Source organism: Coregonus lavaretus (genome assembly GCF_964263955.1).
Source record: "Coregonus lavaretus genome assembly, chromosome: 27".
In the NCBI taxonomy this organism is placed as follows: domain Eukaryota; kingdom Metazoa; phylum Chordata; class Actinopteri; order Salmoniformes; family Salmonidae; genus Coregonus; species Coregonus lavaretus.
This window is the reverse complement of record NC_140014.1, coordinates 10,596,293-10,612,044: the sequence shown is the minus strand read 5'-3', so window position 1 is coordinate 10,612,044 and position 15,752 is coordinate 10,596,293. Positions and strand designations below refer to the sequence as shown.

The 15,752-nt window shown below is 39.3% G+C and overlaps 1 protein-coding gene across 3 annotated transcripts; it reads right to left on the bottom strand.

Moving 5' to 3' along the window:
* Positions 1-1,967: 1,967 nt before the first annotated feature.
* Positions 1,968-9,579, bottom strand: colec11 (collectin sub-family member 11). 3 transcript variants are annotated; one of them, XM_084144436.1, is made up of 7 exons: positions 9,467-9,579; positions 6,702-6,886; positions 6,448-6,519; positions 5,255-5,326; positions 5,108-5,161; positions 4,902-4,997; positions 1,968-4,680 (listed from the first exon to the last, which is right to left on the bottom strand). In XM_084144436.1, exons 2-7 carry the CDS (start codon positions 6,829-6,831, stop codon positions 4,289-4,291), a joined length of 816 nt encoding a protein of 271 aa, XP_084000562.1. In that variant the 5' UTR covers positions 6,832-6,886; positions 9,467-9,579; the 3' UTR covers positions 1,968-4,288. The 3 variants fall into 3 exon arrangements, with proteins under 3 accessions (XP_084000562.1, XP_084000563.1, XP_084000564.1); XM_084144437.1 differs by having other exon boundaries at positions 6,702-6,856; XM_084144438.1 differs by having other exon boundaries at positions 6,702-6,832.
* Between the last annotated feature and the right edge of the window lie 6,173 nt (positions 9,580-15,752).

Below are 15,752 nucleotides of genomic sequence, written 5' to 3'. Positions count from 1 at the left end.
GTTAAATCTTCAAAATAGTGTGATCTTAGTAATATGTACCTTTGTTGAGATAATCGTGAATTAAAAAGATAAACCTTTGTCTGGATTCTAGAGGTTAAATGGATGAGTATCAAAGTTGAGACAGAAACTACATATGAGGGAATTATTCCAAAACTATCACATATAGTCTACACTGCAGTCAGCTCTATTGAGACAGTATCTGTCAGTCTGAAATCTTGACTGACAACCCAATAACATTCCTCCAGTAATGATCCTTCTCCCCCAGCGTACCACCACATAGACACAGTACCACAGAATTAAGGTATGAACCCAGCATTTATTTTCCACAGGTTGGAACTCAACAATTAACAGGTGCTGATTGGCAGAACTCCGAACCCTGTTACTGTCAAAAAGGAATAGAAATGACTACGAACATACTAATCACCAACATCCCACCACTCCTATTCCTCATTCAGATTCAAATCCACATAAGGTATTGGAAATAACCATAGAAAAACATTCCCCAGTGCCACAGATGGCCCTATTACTAGATCCCTGCGACCCTACTCTGCTACCCTTTTTCCAATCACCCAGCCAAAAACCCTCTGTTGAGACACTTCCACTTGTAAGGCTTCAACAGGTGTAGTCTTAAAGGCACTATTACACATCACAAGTGCCCTAAAATTGGATCCTATCAAGCTGCTGAAGTAATGTCTTTTCCACAAAGCATCCATAATCAATTGACGACCTGATCAGAGTTGGCAAGGAATCTCCCTTTAAATATACAGACCTATTTGATTCCGATTGAGAGCGCCGGTGTAATCATTTACCAAAGTAATTACCATGCTCATATAAGGACTTCCTGTTAGGCCAATAGCCCATGGAGTTCCTGCAAGGAAACCATTCCAACATCAATTCTAGATTATGCACCTATGCCCATATATGGAGTTCCTATCAGGGGCACCATTCCAACATGAATTTCCCCCAATTAAGACTCAGCTCCTGACAAGAGTATAGTACCCATGCTTCTCATTCTTACAATTTCCTGATCAATCAATCAATCAATTTTATTTTATATAGCCCTTCTTACATCAGCTAATATCTCGAAGTGCTGTACAGAAACCCAGCCTAAAACCCCAAACAGCTAGTAATGCAGGTGTAGAAGCATCAACTGATGTTTTTTGTCTAACCTTTCAATGGCTCCTTAAGGTCATGGAATCTTTTCAAAATGTTTCACCAGATGTAATGGAAAAGTTGTTTTATGTGCAGACAGACAGTCATGCAGAACTTTTGCTTCTGTCTCTGGTCAGATTAGAAGTAGGCCTATATAGTAACATGGAACTTATTTTACAGACATTGGTATGGGAGGAAAAGGTAATTGTAAGGACACAAAATTATTTTAAGAAATATGTTCCCAAGTATTCCCGCGCATAATAGAGAGACACGTAATCGTATACAAATGTAAGCAAGGTTTGAAATTATTATGTTTTAGTCAAACATTATATCTGTTTGGGCTTCTTGCGGTCAATTTGCAGTGTACAAATTATTTGTAATTTTGTTCCGGCCCCCCGACCATCCGCTCAACATAAAATCGTCCCACGACTGAATCTAGTTGATGGTCCCTGTTGTAGATGATGCACAATAATCATAAACCTATTTGTCACTAAATTCATAGGTTCACAGGTTCACATGCAATGTATTCTGGTTGGAATTGAATCGTGTTTTGGTTTCCTAGAAATAGCTACATCTGGTTTGCTTCTTTCTTATCTTCCCCTTATACATTGTGAACTTAATTTTAATTTGGTAGCATATTGGAAAAACTTTCTAGGTAGCTCTAAACGGCTCTGTCATATGTGAGGAGATAAACAGTGAACAGTGGTAGCAGTGTTTTACTGTTAGCCACTAGGTGGCAGTAGCCTACAAAATACACCAGTAGGACAGTTGTAAATTTACAACTTGTAAATCAACAAATCATGACAATAAACGACTATTAGTATCAGTTTTTTATTTTGAACAATCCAGGCAAATGAGCAACACCAACCCACATATTTCACCCTGCATCAATGAAGACATTGCAGCAGCTGCCAAAGGTTCTATATTTTACAATAGAGATTTAGTACCAGTTCATAAAGCCTATTAGCTAAACATATATTATGGAATGTCCTCCATGTTTGATTCTGAATATACCTGAACACATTATTTTTTCTAACCAATTCCTGCCATATAACCTCTTAACCATCATTCACTCAGCTATTGTTATCTGTCAGATGACCTCTCATGCACTTTCAACCCCATCCCAAACTATTCCAACCTACACATTGCACATAGTTTAGCTTACATGGTTTATCTTAGTATTCCTGTAAGTGTGCATTACAAGAAATGCATGTCATTAAAAATTTAAAGACCAACATACTAACATACAACATGGATTATGCCTAGGTAAATGGTAATACAAATTGGAATCACTTCAGTAACTCACTACCTTGATGAGTGTGCATGGTAAGGCAATATAAAAAAAGTCAATATGGTGAATACAATGACTGGAAATAATATATTTCTTAATGATACAGTAAATTTAAGCCATGGGGGAAAAAAATACAAAATATATTACTTCAAATGATTTACACAAATTACTTTAACTTTAACAAAGGAGAAGTGGCTGTTAAACTAAAGTAATACATTTTTAAGGTTAATTTGTACCCAGAAGGTGGTTTATTAAATTCTTTCAATTTTTCATGACTTTGTCAAACAACTTGTTCTTAATAAATCTAAATAATTGTTTAGTGTTTCTGTATGAGTATGTCCGGGTAATTTCGACCCCAGCCAAAAACACCTTATTCTGCCTATAGAAATTGGATAGATAGAACCTTTATTTGAATCTAGGTTTCTCTGAAGACATAATAACAAGGTATCCATACCCCCAGAGAGTGGAGGGGGACCTGTTGGAGTGATCTTGACCTGATAGACAGATTACCTGCAGCGATGGAGCACCTTATGCACTCGCCCATGGTTCTAACTGGTTATATAACTAGGTATGACCATGTACAAAATCTAAATTACCTTAGTTGCTGTCAAAACAGCTTATAAAAGTATGTCAATTATATGAATACTTGGTAGAACTGTAATACAGAAACCAGCTACCCTCTGAATGTACACACTGTGCTGTATTGGTGTGTAATAAAAAAAAATATATATATTATATGGAAAATGTTATAAAAAATACCAGAATTCCTATAATACCGTCCAATATGCTATATGTACAACTTGTTATGGTACTTTGGTTGTTATAACATTTGGTTTGAAGTTACTTTGACGATCTGGGTATGCTTTCTGAAGCATCCTGCCATAGGCCCTACCACTCCCATTGTTTCACTAGCAGCGATGCTAATACTGGCTGTGGGGTTAGTAAATAAAAAAGCCTGAGACATACTTTTGGTCACTGTCTGTCAGGATCAATGGATGAATAACTTTTTGTCCCAAAAAATAAATATATTTCAAATTTTGGTGTACTGACCCTTTAAATGGCAGTCATTTTTACCATATAAATATGACAAAATGTATGTTTACTTCAAAATTCTAAAAACTGAATGATACTACAACAAATGATGGTAAACCAGCTTTTTAGTACTAATGTGGATTGTAGGCCTACTTTGGAAAAAAGCTGCACATTATAAGGGAAACATATATATATTTTTGTTTACAGAATATGCAAATTAACTGTAGATTGTCTACAATAACAGCCTGTTTTGGATATTTTTTTTATTTAAAATAACATTATTTACATGTCTAATGATGTTTTGAAAATAATTAAGTTGATATTTTGCTATGATTGTTGCTTTTTCCAATAGTCCATGTATGTAAAATATGTCGGTAGTCAGTTCACATAAACATGACAAGAAAGACAAAAAAATAGAATATGTATGTTTCATCTTCAAAAAGTAGATACCAAGTAGATTAAGAGATCAAGGGAGAAATTGCTGTATCCATTCAATGCAATGGTTTATGAAAACAGCATCCATTCAAGTCAAAAAGGAAGAAGACTGGAAAAAATGGGAAGAAACACCTTGTCTTTACACAACTGTTGTTGCATGTCAGTACACAATCTTTTATACTGTACGATGATATTTAGCACTGGTGGGTGATTACATTTAAATGCAGCTGTATCAAAACAATTTGACATACTGAACAACATCTGTAGAACTCTATAAAAGGCTTCTCTATAACTGAAGTCTCTCTCTGTCATGCAGCTTTAAATGAGGCCCTTTGCCCCTTACCTCTAAATTCACTACCACGTTCAAACAAATGCCCCTCAGACACTGTCCTTCTCAAACTCACACACAAAGTACATGGTGGGGTGGCAGGCCACATCAGTCCAGTCCCCCACAGCCACCATCTCAGCACAGTCCTCGTCCTCGTAGGCATTGTTGGGTTCCCCTTCCCTCCACTTGTTGAAGGTGCTCATTGGGGAGCTATCCACGTAAGTGAAATGGCCCTCGCGGTCTATGTCATTGATGCCGATGTACACCCGGCTCAGGCCCGCCTCTGTGATGTACCCAGCGATGGCCGTATTGGCCCCCTCATCTTTGGGCATGGCTAGGTGTCCACCCCTTCCCTGACAGTAGGCCTCTGCGTCGGTGTAGCGTTTCTCCTCCCTGACCAGCAGATAGACCTTGCTGTTGGTCTCTTTGATGCCGGTGACAGCTGCAGGGGAGGGCAGGGCTGAAAAATTAGCACTTGTATTTCTATAATCACACTGACATATAAACCCAGCGTTTACTTTGCGCATGAAAGAAAACAAAGCAAAATGGTGATAGCTACGAGCATTTCAATTAATACTGAAAGGAAACTGATAGCTCTATGTCTTTACGTTACTCATTGGAAATTCCTAATTTAACATTCAACCAGACACCCTGAAAGCGTACCATTTTTTATGAACTTCAGCTCACTGGATAACTGTACCACTAGGATGTCCATCTCACCAATAATTTTCCTCAGAGGTGTGCATTCACATGGAACACCTGATGAGACAAAACAAAATGAGGAATACATATTTTCCATTCCTCTTTGTTGGCTTGGTCTTATTGTTAACTAGACCTAGAATGTTTCTCCAAACAAATAAATGTTGTACCTGGATCACCATTCGGGCCCCTTAATCCAGGATCACCCATATCTCCCTTTACACCTGAGAGTAAAAACATTGTTAAAGTACATGGAAAATATAGCAATGCATCCCAAAACAGAAGTGTAAATGCATGTTGTTCTGTTTTTTTCCTACCTTTGACTCCACTGGGGCCAATCTTCCCATAATGTCCCATTATACCCTTCTGTCCTTTAACTCCAAGATGTCCTGCAGGGAAACATGTTTCACTGTTACTAGAGGTGTTTTGTTACTGATTTCAGAATCAAAGGAATAAGTGGGTTAAATAACAAAGCCTCTGTGTGAGCATTTAATCTGTCTTTGGTGACAGCATCCACCAGCCCCATAGACTTAGATAGACATTGCATCATTGTATCTGACCCATTATGGCATCTGTGAGAGCCATCTCCATTTTGAAGTAGTGAATTTTCTTCTTCTACTACTTCTATGAGTTGGCAAACAAACTGAAAGGGTGCACACTGCAATTTACTGCCAATTGCAGTTATGGAATGTTTGTTCACGAGTAAACTCATTGGCTGCTCCCTCCTGGTGACCTGGATGGAATGATGTTATCCTTCCTTAACCTATAGGAAGTCCCACCCAGTTGACCACTTCAAAATGGTGAAAGTCCTCAATGGCGCTGCCCATTCTAAAACCGCCTTTTGGGCACTAGAGTACTATATCTATCTCTATGAACAGTCCTCATTAACAGCTGCTGTAAACACTTATCAGTGATTCAGGGGATTCTGGGTAGTGTTTCTCATGCATTTTTACATTTTTTAGGTCATGCGACCTCTGACCTAAAGTAAACATTCTGTTGCTCTGGACTGCCTAGCAGTGATGTAACCAGCACACAACATCCACTAGGAGAAATGATTGTCAATGCATGATGTGATCTTTACTCTAGTTTCTGCAATAACTGTCTAATTAAAGAAATATATCAAAGAATCATGTTGTTAAAGGAAATATGATTATTTTAAACCATTCTGGAAAAAAATATGTATGGTTTTAGTCTATTGTAAAATAAAAACCATAGTGATAGAAAGGGTTATCCAAAGGCCATTTCCGAAGGGCAATCAGTAGGAGTGTCCAAAAAGCTTTTCATGACAACAAAATTCTCAAACAGATAATTACTCCCAACATCCTCCATAGCTGAAAAACTTACCACGACCAAATTTCCAAACAATATATTTCTCAAGTTTCCCAAGTCCAGCCTCCATTGAGTCAAAACGTTGTGATATTGTGAGGGAAGTCATCATCAAAGCATAGCACCTGTACAGAGAGAATGCTGAACGTTGTTTTTGCTTCTGTTTTCAAAGATAGAGGCTTACCTATCTCCCCTGGTGGACCCACTCTTCCTGGTCGCCCAGGTGCCCCTTTCTCTCCCTTTTCTCCTGGCTCTCCTGTCAAATGGAGAAAAAACTTCATGAATCAAAACACGAACTGCACAACTCTGAAATGTTATTACTGTTGATAACTAGTACACACTGCCACCCTATGAGTCCTATATGTTTTCTGAGCATGTTTTAGACTCTTTCATTTTGGATGAACGTGTGAGTGTATTGTGTGTGAACTGTATATATGCCTTTGAGTCCTGGGACGAGAATCTGGACAGAGCAGGGTTCGTCTGACATGTGCTGTCCGTGAGCTGACTGCATCAGGGTCAGCCCCAGTAGAGTGATAAGTACACAAGGCATCAGCTTCTCTCCTCTCATCCTGCAACATTGATGGGTTGATGGACTGGAAGAAATGTAATGAGATATACACTGACTGGCAAACACACACACACACACACACACACACACACACACACACACACACACACACACAAAGAGATACAGGTAACTGCCTAAATAAAATAAACACCAACACAAAGTGTCTTAATAGGGCGTTGGGCCACCACGAGCCACCAGAACAGCTTCAATGCACCTTGGCATAGATTCTACAAGTTTTCTGGAAATCTTTTGGAGAGATGCGACACCATTCTTCAACGAGAAATTCCATAATTTGGTGTTTTGTTAATGGTGGTGTTTTGTTAATGGCGCCGCTCCAGAATCTCCAATAATGTTAAATTGGGTTGATATCTGGTGACTGAGACGGCCATGGCATATGGTTTACATCGTTTTTAAACCATTCAGTGACCACTCGTGCCCTGTGGATGGGGACATTCCCACTGCGCACAGATGTCAATTCAATGTCTATTCTACATTGGTTCAATGTAATTTTATTGAAATGACATGGGAACAACATTGATTCAACCAGTGTGTGCCCAGAGGGTTGTCATCCTATGCCATGGTAGCCATGGTAGCCATGGTAATAATGACCTGCCCAGCATTTGTATACATGACCCTAAGCATGATGGGATGTTAATTGCTTAATTAACTCAGGAACCACACCTGTGTGGAAGCACCTGCTTTCAAAATACTTTGTATCCCCCATTTACTTACACTACCGTTCAAAAGTTTGGGGTCACTTAGAAATGTCCTTGTTTTCCATGAAAACATACATGAAATGAGTTTGAATAGGAAATATAGCAAAATGCATAGGAAATGTAGTCATTGACAAGGTTAGAAATAATGATTTTTAATATAAATAATAATTATGTCCTTCAAACTTAGCTTTCGTCAAATAATCCTCCATTTGCAGCAATTACAGCCTTGCAGACCTTTGGCATTCTAGTTATCAATTTGTTGAGGTAATCTGAAAAGATTTCACCCACGCTTACTGAAGCACCTCCCACAAGTTGGATTGGCTTGATGGGCACTTCTTACGTACCATACGGTCAAGCTGCTCCCACAACAGCTCAATAGCGTTGAGATCCGGTGACTGTGCTGGCCACTCCATTATAGACAGAATACCAGCTGACTGCTTCTTCCCTAACTAGTTATTGCATAGTTTGGAGCTGTGCTTTGGGTCATTGTCCTGTTGTAGGAGGAAATTGGCTCCAATCAAGTGCCGTCCACAGGGTTTGGCATGGCGTTGCAAAATGGAGTGATAGCCTTCCTTCTTCAAGATCCCTTTTACCCTGTACAAATCTCCCACTTTATCACCACCAAAGCACCCCCAGACCATCACATTGCCTCCACCATGCTTGACAGACGGCATCAAGCACTCCTCCAGCATCTTTTCATTTGGTCTGCGTCTCACAAATGTTATTCTTTGTGATCCGAACACCTCAAACTTCGATTAGTCTGTCCATAACATTTTTTCCAATCTTCCTCTGTCCAGTGTCTGTGTTCTTTTGCCCATCTTAATCTTTTCTTTTTATTGGCCAGTCTGAGATATGGCTTTTTCTTTGCAACTCTGCCTAGAAGGTCAGCATCCCGGAGTCGCCTCTTCACTGTTGACGTTGAGACTGGTGTTTTGCGGGTACTATTTAATGAAGCTGCCAGTTGAGGACCTGTGAGGCATCTGTTTCTCAAACTAGACACTCTAATGTATTTGTCATCTTGCTCAGTTGTGCACCGGGGCCTCCCACTCCTCTTTCTATTCTGGTTAAAGCCAGTTTGCGCTGTTCTGTGAAGGGAGTAGTACACAGCGTTGTACGAGATCTTCAGTTTCTTGTCAATTTACCCGAATGGAATAGCCTTAATTTCTCAGAACAAGAATAGACTGACGAGTTTCAGAAGAAATTGCCATTGGAACACAGGATTGATGGTTGCTGATAATGGGCCTCTGTAAGCCTATGTAGATATTCCATTAAAAATCAGCCGTTTCCAGCTACAATAGCCATTTACAATATTAACAATGTCTATACTGTATTTCTGATAAATGTGATGTTATTTTAATGGACAAATAAATTATTTTATTTCGAAAACAAGGACATTTCTAGGTGACCCCAAACTTTTGAACGGTAGTTTAAATGTTTCCATTATTTTGGCAGTTACCTGTACATCTAAAGAGCAGAGTTAAGACAGTTTTGCAGTAAATTGAAAAAAGACAACATCATGGATGGCATCGTGGTACAATTAAGGCAGATATGAGTAATGATTCTCCAGGCCTATGTGATAGTGTGCTTTTATACAGTCCATCACAACAACTGATTGGAGACCTCAAACCAACCCTATCACATCACTCAATAAAAAAAAATATAATAATAAAGTGAAACTTGCAGTAGCCTAGGCCAGAAAGTTTCTGATCTAAGACCAAATTTCCTTATCTGGCTTTGATGTAAATTCCCTTGAAAAGTGTCTTGGGACATGCCAGATGAAACAATACAAAGTGCTGTGACGGATCACATACAGACAACAACATCCAAAGATAAACCAAACAAGGTTGCTTCATCATGACATACACAGGATACCGTTATATGGGTCTCAAGTCACATCAACATTTCTAAATGTAACCTACCTTTTGTGGAGTTTTCCAGACCCCCAAAGCAGCAAGTAGCTTCAGCTTGAGGATTTTCCCAAATGATCCACATGAGTTAACAGGGGCTTGCACACTGGCGGTTTTTCCAGGGATTTCACGTTTCCTTCTCAGGACCCTAGAATGTGTGTGATAGGCCATTTCACAGATAAAGCCAAAGGCAGCTGGGGCCTCAGAGATAATTGGATGGGAAAGCATGGGGGTTGACAACATCCACTTCTGATAACACACAAACTAAACATCAAAGGGGATTAAAAACTATAAGGTCCATTCGTGAAATATATGTTCTGTGAATAGGTTATGATATATGATGTAGCTAGTACAAAACAAACCTAATAGAGTTGCAATGTCAGTTCTCAGTTCACACAAAAACATTTTTTAAGCACAGAAAAACGATACAGTGCTTTTCTGCTAGCCTGAGTACCAGTCTCTTTAGCTAACATTCTACTCCTTGTCATTGCCAAACTGGCCTTTCAGCAATCTTCAAATATGAACATTCTATCATTAATGAGCGAGGAGATCAGAGGCTTTTATCCTGATTCCATAACCTTCACAGCTATCATCCAATCACAATGTATATGCAAATTAGACTGATAGGAAGACATTCTAACTTAATTCATAAATGTTATTGGAAACATTCTAACATTGGGCATTCTGATGTAATACATGTCATTGTAAACATAAACATTGGGGAGAACAGACGATTCCCATTTATTGCATTTTTACCACAAGCTAATCACATCATACCAGAGATCTCTAGCCTTTCCAATTTCCCCACAAGTTCATTATGAACGCGGTAGCGTATTTGATATCCAGCATGCAAGAGCAAAATAAGTGACCATATTGCTACTATATTGCTACTTCTGGGACACGCAATGGCCTAGGCTACTGGTTCAAGGGCTATAAGAGGAATACGGAGAATGGAAGAGGCCAGTGAAGATGCCAGCTGAGATGCAAGAATTGCGCAAGAAAGGAACAGTGAAGACAGAGATAAGTAAATTAGAAGTGAATTCATAGGCTGGGATATTAATGCACCATTCGTATGCTAGCCTATATATTAGGCCTAGCCTACTACAGTGAATTTAGGCGACCAACACCTGTGCTATGCAAGCCATCTTCTTCTTCCATGAGGTTTAATGGATGTTGCCATCCAATAAATGTTGCATTACCGCAACCAACTAGACTGGAGTAGAACTCCCTTATACTTTGGTTGAAAAAAAAGGGAAATAAATAAACAAATACCCTACCATCTAACCCTACACTAATTAAAAACCAACCACTCTACTCCACTATTTGAGCCCCATCTAGGCCTACCTCAGGCCAACAGCCTGAAAGGACAGGACACCACCACTCAACACACCCTGTAACTCTTCTGACGTCTAATCTCACACACCCAAATACTTCTCTGCAGCTGCCACCACAACCTCTATTTTCTGGGACTTACGTTCCATCCCTGCAGTACAGTTGATAACCATTGCTATGAACACTAAAAAGCCAATCTTACTGAAGCATATATCACTCGTTGGCCTATCCCTCTGTTCTGATACAGATCTACACTACTTACACGAATCCTCTCAGGATCCCTCCTCCTTGACCCATCTTCCTCAACTTTCTTCGCTGCCTCAGCATACAAAACCCTCTGTTCTACTCTAACCCTGGTAACCTCAACCTGCCTCTCTTGCACCGGACATTTCTGATCCACACCCAGCCCTATGGGCATCCCTACAATTAACACATACCGCTTCTTTCCCCAATGCTACACACTCCTTTGTCTCGTGCCTTTCTGCACACTTCTCACACCTAGGAACTTCCCTTCTACACACTGCTGCCACATGCCCATAAACTTGACACATGTAACAACTTAATGTATTCAGCTCATACGGAATAACTTAAATATCCTAACATCAATCACTTTGTCAGGCAGAGACTCAACATCAAAAGCTATGCAAGCCAGAGACCAAAAAAATGTGGGGTCTGATGCAAGTTTTGTGCCAATTAATTGAAGTTGAACATCGCCAAATGCGTCAATTTAATTAAATGTGCAAAAGTATAGTGCCTAGGCCTATTAAATTAAACCCAACAGATCACAAAGCAGGGAATCCCCATTCCCCACTGAGCTAATTTTTGGAAATGGCAAGTTCACTTTCTCATCCATAAACGCATATCAAGTGCAAGTGTGCTACCCAGCAGCTCACATCAGCAGGAAGATGGGGCTTTTCATTAGGAGGGACATCTAACGTCGATCGCTAGAATAATGATTATGATCACATTTCCTCAATTTAAATATTAGGCCTATGGGGACACCTATACATTTGGCAGCCAAGCACGAGTGATCATTGTAGCCTTAATATCGTCTAGACATTATGTTAAAATATCTTCACGCCTAGAATAAAAAACACCATGCTTCTGTCATAGACAATTTAATGAAAAAATAAAGAATTACAGGGGGCAGTTTAGAAAAATGAATCCAGTGCAAATCTTCCTCTGGAAGAAGGCACATGCTTGGATAATAATTACATAACCAACGTCTCATGTACAGTGGTGGAAAAAGTACCCAATTGTCATACTTGAGTAAAAGTAAAGATACCTTAATAGTAAATGACTCAAGTAAAAGTGAAAGTCACCCAGTAAATTACTACTTCAGTAAAAGTTTTAAAGTATTTGGTTTTAAATATACTTAAGTATCAAAAGTAAATGTAATTGCTAAAATATACTTAAGAGTCAAAAGTAATAATGTACTTTTTACTCCATACATTTTCCCTGATACCCAAAAGTACTAATTATATTTTGAATGCTAAAAGTAAAAGTATAAATCATTTCAAATTCCTTATATTAAGCAAACCAGACGACACAATTTTCTTGTTTTTTTAATTTATGGAGAGCCAGAGGTACACTCCAACACCACTCAGACATCATTTACAAACAAAGCATTTGTGTTTAATGAGTCCACCAGATCAGAGGCAGTAGGGATGACCAGGGAGGTTTTCTTGATAAGTGCATGAATTGGTCCATGTTCCTTCCTGCTAAGCATTCAAAATGTAATTAGTACTTTTGGGTGTCAGGGAAAATGTATGGAGTAAAAAGTACATTATTTTCTTTAGGAATGTAGTGAAGTAAAAGGAAAAGTTGTCAAAAATATAAATAGTAAAGTAAACTACAGATACCTAATCAAAACTACTTAAGTAGTAAAAATACTTTAAAGTACTACTTAAGTAGTTTTGGGGGGTATCTATTTACTATTTATATTTTTGACAACTTTTACTTCACTACATTCCTAAAGAAAATAATGTACTTTTTACTCCATACATTTTCTCTGACACCCAAAAGTCCTCGTTACATTTTGAATGCTTAGCAGGACAGGAAATGGTCCAATTCACCGCTTATCAAGATAACATCCCTGGTCCTCCCTACTGCCTGCCTCTGATCTGGCGGACTCACTAAACACACATGCTTCATTTGTAAATAACCTCTGAGTGTTGGAGTGTCCCTGGCTATCGGTAAATAAAAAATACAAAAGACAATTGTGCCTTTTGGTTTGCTTAATATAAGGAATTTGAAATGATTTATACTTTTACTTTTGATACTTAAGTATATTTTAGCAATTTGCCAACGTTTACTTTTAATCAAATAAAATAAAATGTATTGGTCACATACACATGGTTAGCAGATGTTATTGCGAGTGTAGCGAAATGCTTGTGCTTCTAGTTCCGACAGTGCAGCAATATCTAGCAAGTAATATCTAACAGTTCCACAACAAAAACCTAATACACACAACTCTAAGTAAAGGAATGGAATAAGAATATATAAATATATGGATGAGCAATGTCATTATCAGTGTGGCATAGGCTAAGATGCAATAGATAGTATAGAATACAGTATATACATATGAGATGGGTAATGCAAAATACAGTATGTAAACATTACTAAAGTGGCAGTATTAAAGTGACTAGTGTTCCATTTATTAAAGTGGCCAGTCTGTATGTAGGCAGCAGCCTCTCTGTGCTAGTGATGGCTGTTTAACAGTCTGATGGCCTTGAGATAGAAGCTGTTTTTCAGTCTCTCGGTCCCAGCTTTGATGCACATGTACTGACCTCGCACTCTGGATGATAGCGGGGTGAACAGGCAGTGGCTCGGGTGGTAGTTGTCCTTGATTATCTTTTTGGCCTTCCTGTGACATCGGGTGCTGTAGGTGTCCTGGAGGGCAGGTAGTTTGCCCCCGGTGATGCATTGTGCAGACCGCACCACCCTCTGGAGAGCCCTGCGGTTGTGGGTGGTGCAGTTGCCATACCAGGCGGTGATATAGCCCGACGGATGCTCTCAATTGTGCATCTGTAAAAGTTTTTGAGGGTTTTAGGTGACAGGCCAAATTTCTTCAGCCTCCTGAGGTTGAAGAGACGATGTTGCGCCTTCTTCACCACACTATCTGTGTGGGTGGACCATTTCAGTTTGTCAGTGATATGTACGCCGAGGAACTTAAAACTTTCCACCTTCTCCACTGCTGTCCAGTCGATGTGGATAGGGGGGTCCTCCCTCTGCTGTTTCCTGAAGTCCACGATCATCTCCTTTGTTTTTTTTACATTGAGTGAGAGGTTATTTTCCTGACACCACACTCCGAGAGCCTTCACCTCATCATTGTTGGTAATCAAGCCTACTACTGTTGTGTCGTCTGCAAACTTGATGATTGAGTTGGAGACGTGCATAGCTATGCAGTCATGGGTGAACATGGAGTACAGGAGTGGGCTGAGCACACACCCTTGTGGGGCCCCAGTGTTGAGGATCAGCGAAGTGGAGATGTTGTTTCCTACCTTCACTAATATCGTTTTCTATGAAGGTATCTTTACTTTTACTTAAGTATGACAATTGAGTACTTTTTTCCTCCACAGTGTGTGAGTTCGCTAATTCTCTATATGTTCAAGCAGCAAGTTTCCTAAAGTTAGCTCTCTGGACTCCTTCTCTTAATAAGAGAGGAGGATCAAATAATATAACTGAAATCAAATCAAATCACATTTTATTTGCCACATGCGCCGAATACAACAGGTAGACATTACCGTGAAATGCTTAAATGAGCATAACAAATAAGTATTGCTTGTTGTTGTTCATAAAAAACGATTTATATATTGCGCCAAATTTGCACGCACCCCCCATGTTCCATTACGTTGTCATGGAAAATATTAATGTTGTTTCCAACTAGCAATCAGCAACTGCCCAGTAAATCCGGCTTCATGTTGAACGTTGAGATGCCGAAAGGCTAGTCTCTTTGGCAATGACAAAACGTGGCAAGCGTTGAATGTCAGCTGAAGAGACTGGTACTCAGCCTACTTTTCTGCATCTCAACTAAAAAGTAAATGGGGTGGGATTGGGCGCTCATTGTTGCAATGTGATGAACAGGCATCTGAGGCGCTGATTGGCTCAGCCTCCAATCAATGTTGAACGTTCACATTTTGATGACACCATGGATAGGTGGTTACAGGTGTGCATGCGAATCATTTCGGTCATCTTCAGAATTACAAACGTGTTCTGGGATCAAACAAGGCTAGTATTTTGCTAGATTAATGAAAAGTTACGTTAACCAGCCATAATAACTGTGTATGCAATACAACCCGTTCAAATCAAATTAGCGAGCGAACTGATTAGCTGACTAAATTAGCTTTAGCTTCGAAGTCTGAAAGTTTGTGTTAGCGAACTATCGCTAGCATGGTTTGTTTATCCAGTACGGAAGATGTTTTGCATTTCAATTCACATAACATTCGTCTACTTGCCGCCAGTTGAGTTAATATTGCGAAGAGAGTCTGGTTGTTCATTGTTTGTGTGTCTGAAAATAACTAGCTAGTTAACGTTACATAGTACCACATGAAAGAGGAAAGCTAGCTAAAGCTAACCATTGCAAGTAGGACCTCGGTGACAGTGAAAAATTATACATTTTTTCCCTAACTTTGGTAGCAACCTAGCAATGCAGTTCTCGTGCTTCCCGTTGTGTTGTGGGTAGGCTGGGTAATGGATGGGTGACTAATGGATTTGGATTTCCTCAATTGGATATGTTTTATTTTCCAACAGTTCTGCCTGCACTGCTGACTGACAAATGAAAAAACGTTGTGCAAATAAACCTTTGAAAAGAATTCTCAAAGGAAATGCCATTGGACTCAATATGTTGGGAATTGGCAAGATGCCTAGGTATGTGTTTCTATGAAATTTAGTTTGCTTAACTACAAACTCATTGTGTTTAACAATTATCTTTTGCTTTTGAAAAGCCACATCTTTTAGAAAACTC

What these genes read in the sequence shown, in the direction of transcription:
- colec11 (XM_084144436.1), bottom strand. Translation starts at nt 6,831, where the DNA reads ATGAGAGGAGAGAAGCTGATGCCTTGTGTACTTATCACTCTACTGGGG. An exon ending in GGGCCCGAATGGTGATCCAG is followed by an intron (nt 4,998 to 5,107) that starts GTACAACATTTA and finishes TTGTCTCATCAG; the next exon opens with GTGTTCCATGTGAATGCACA. An exon ending in GCTGAAGTTCATAAAAAATG is followed by an intron (nt 4,681 to 4,901) that starts GTACGCTTTCAG and finishes CCTCCCCTGCAG; the next exon opens with CTGTCACCGGCATCAAAGAG.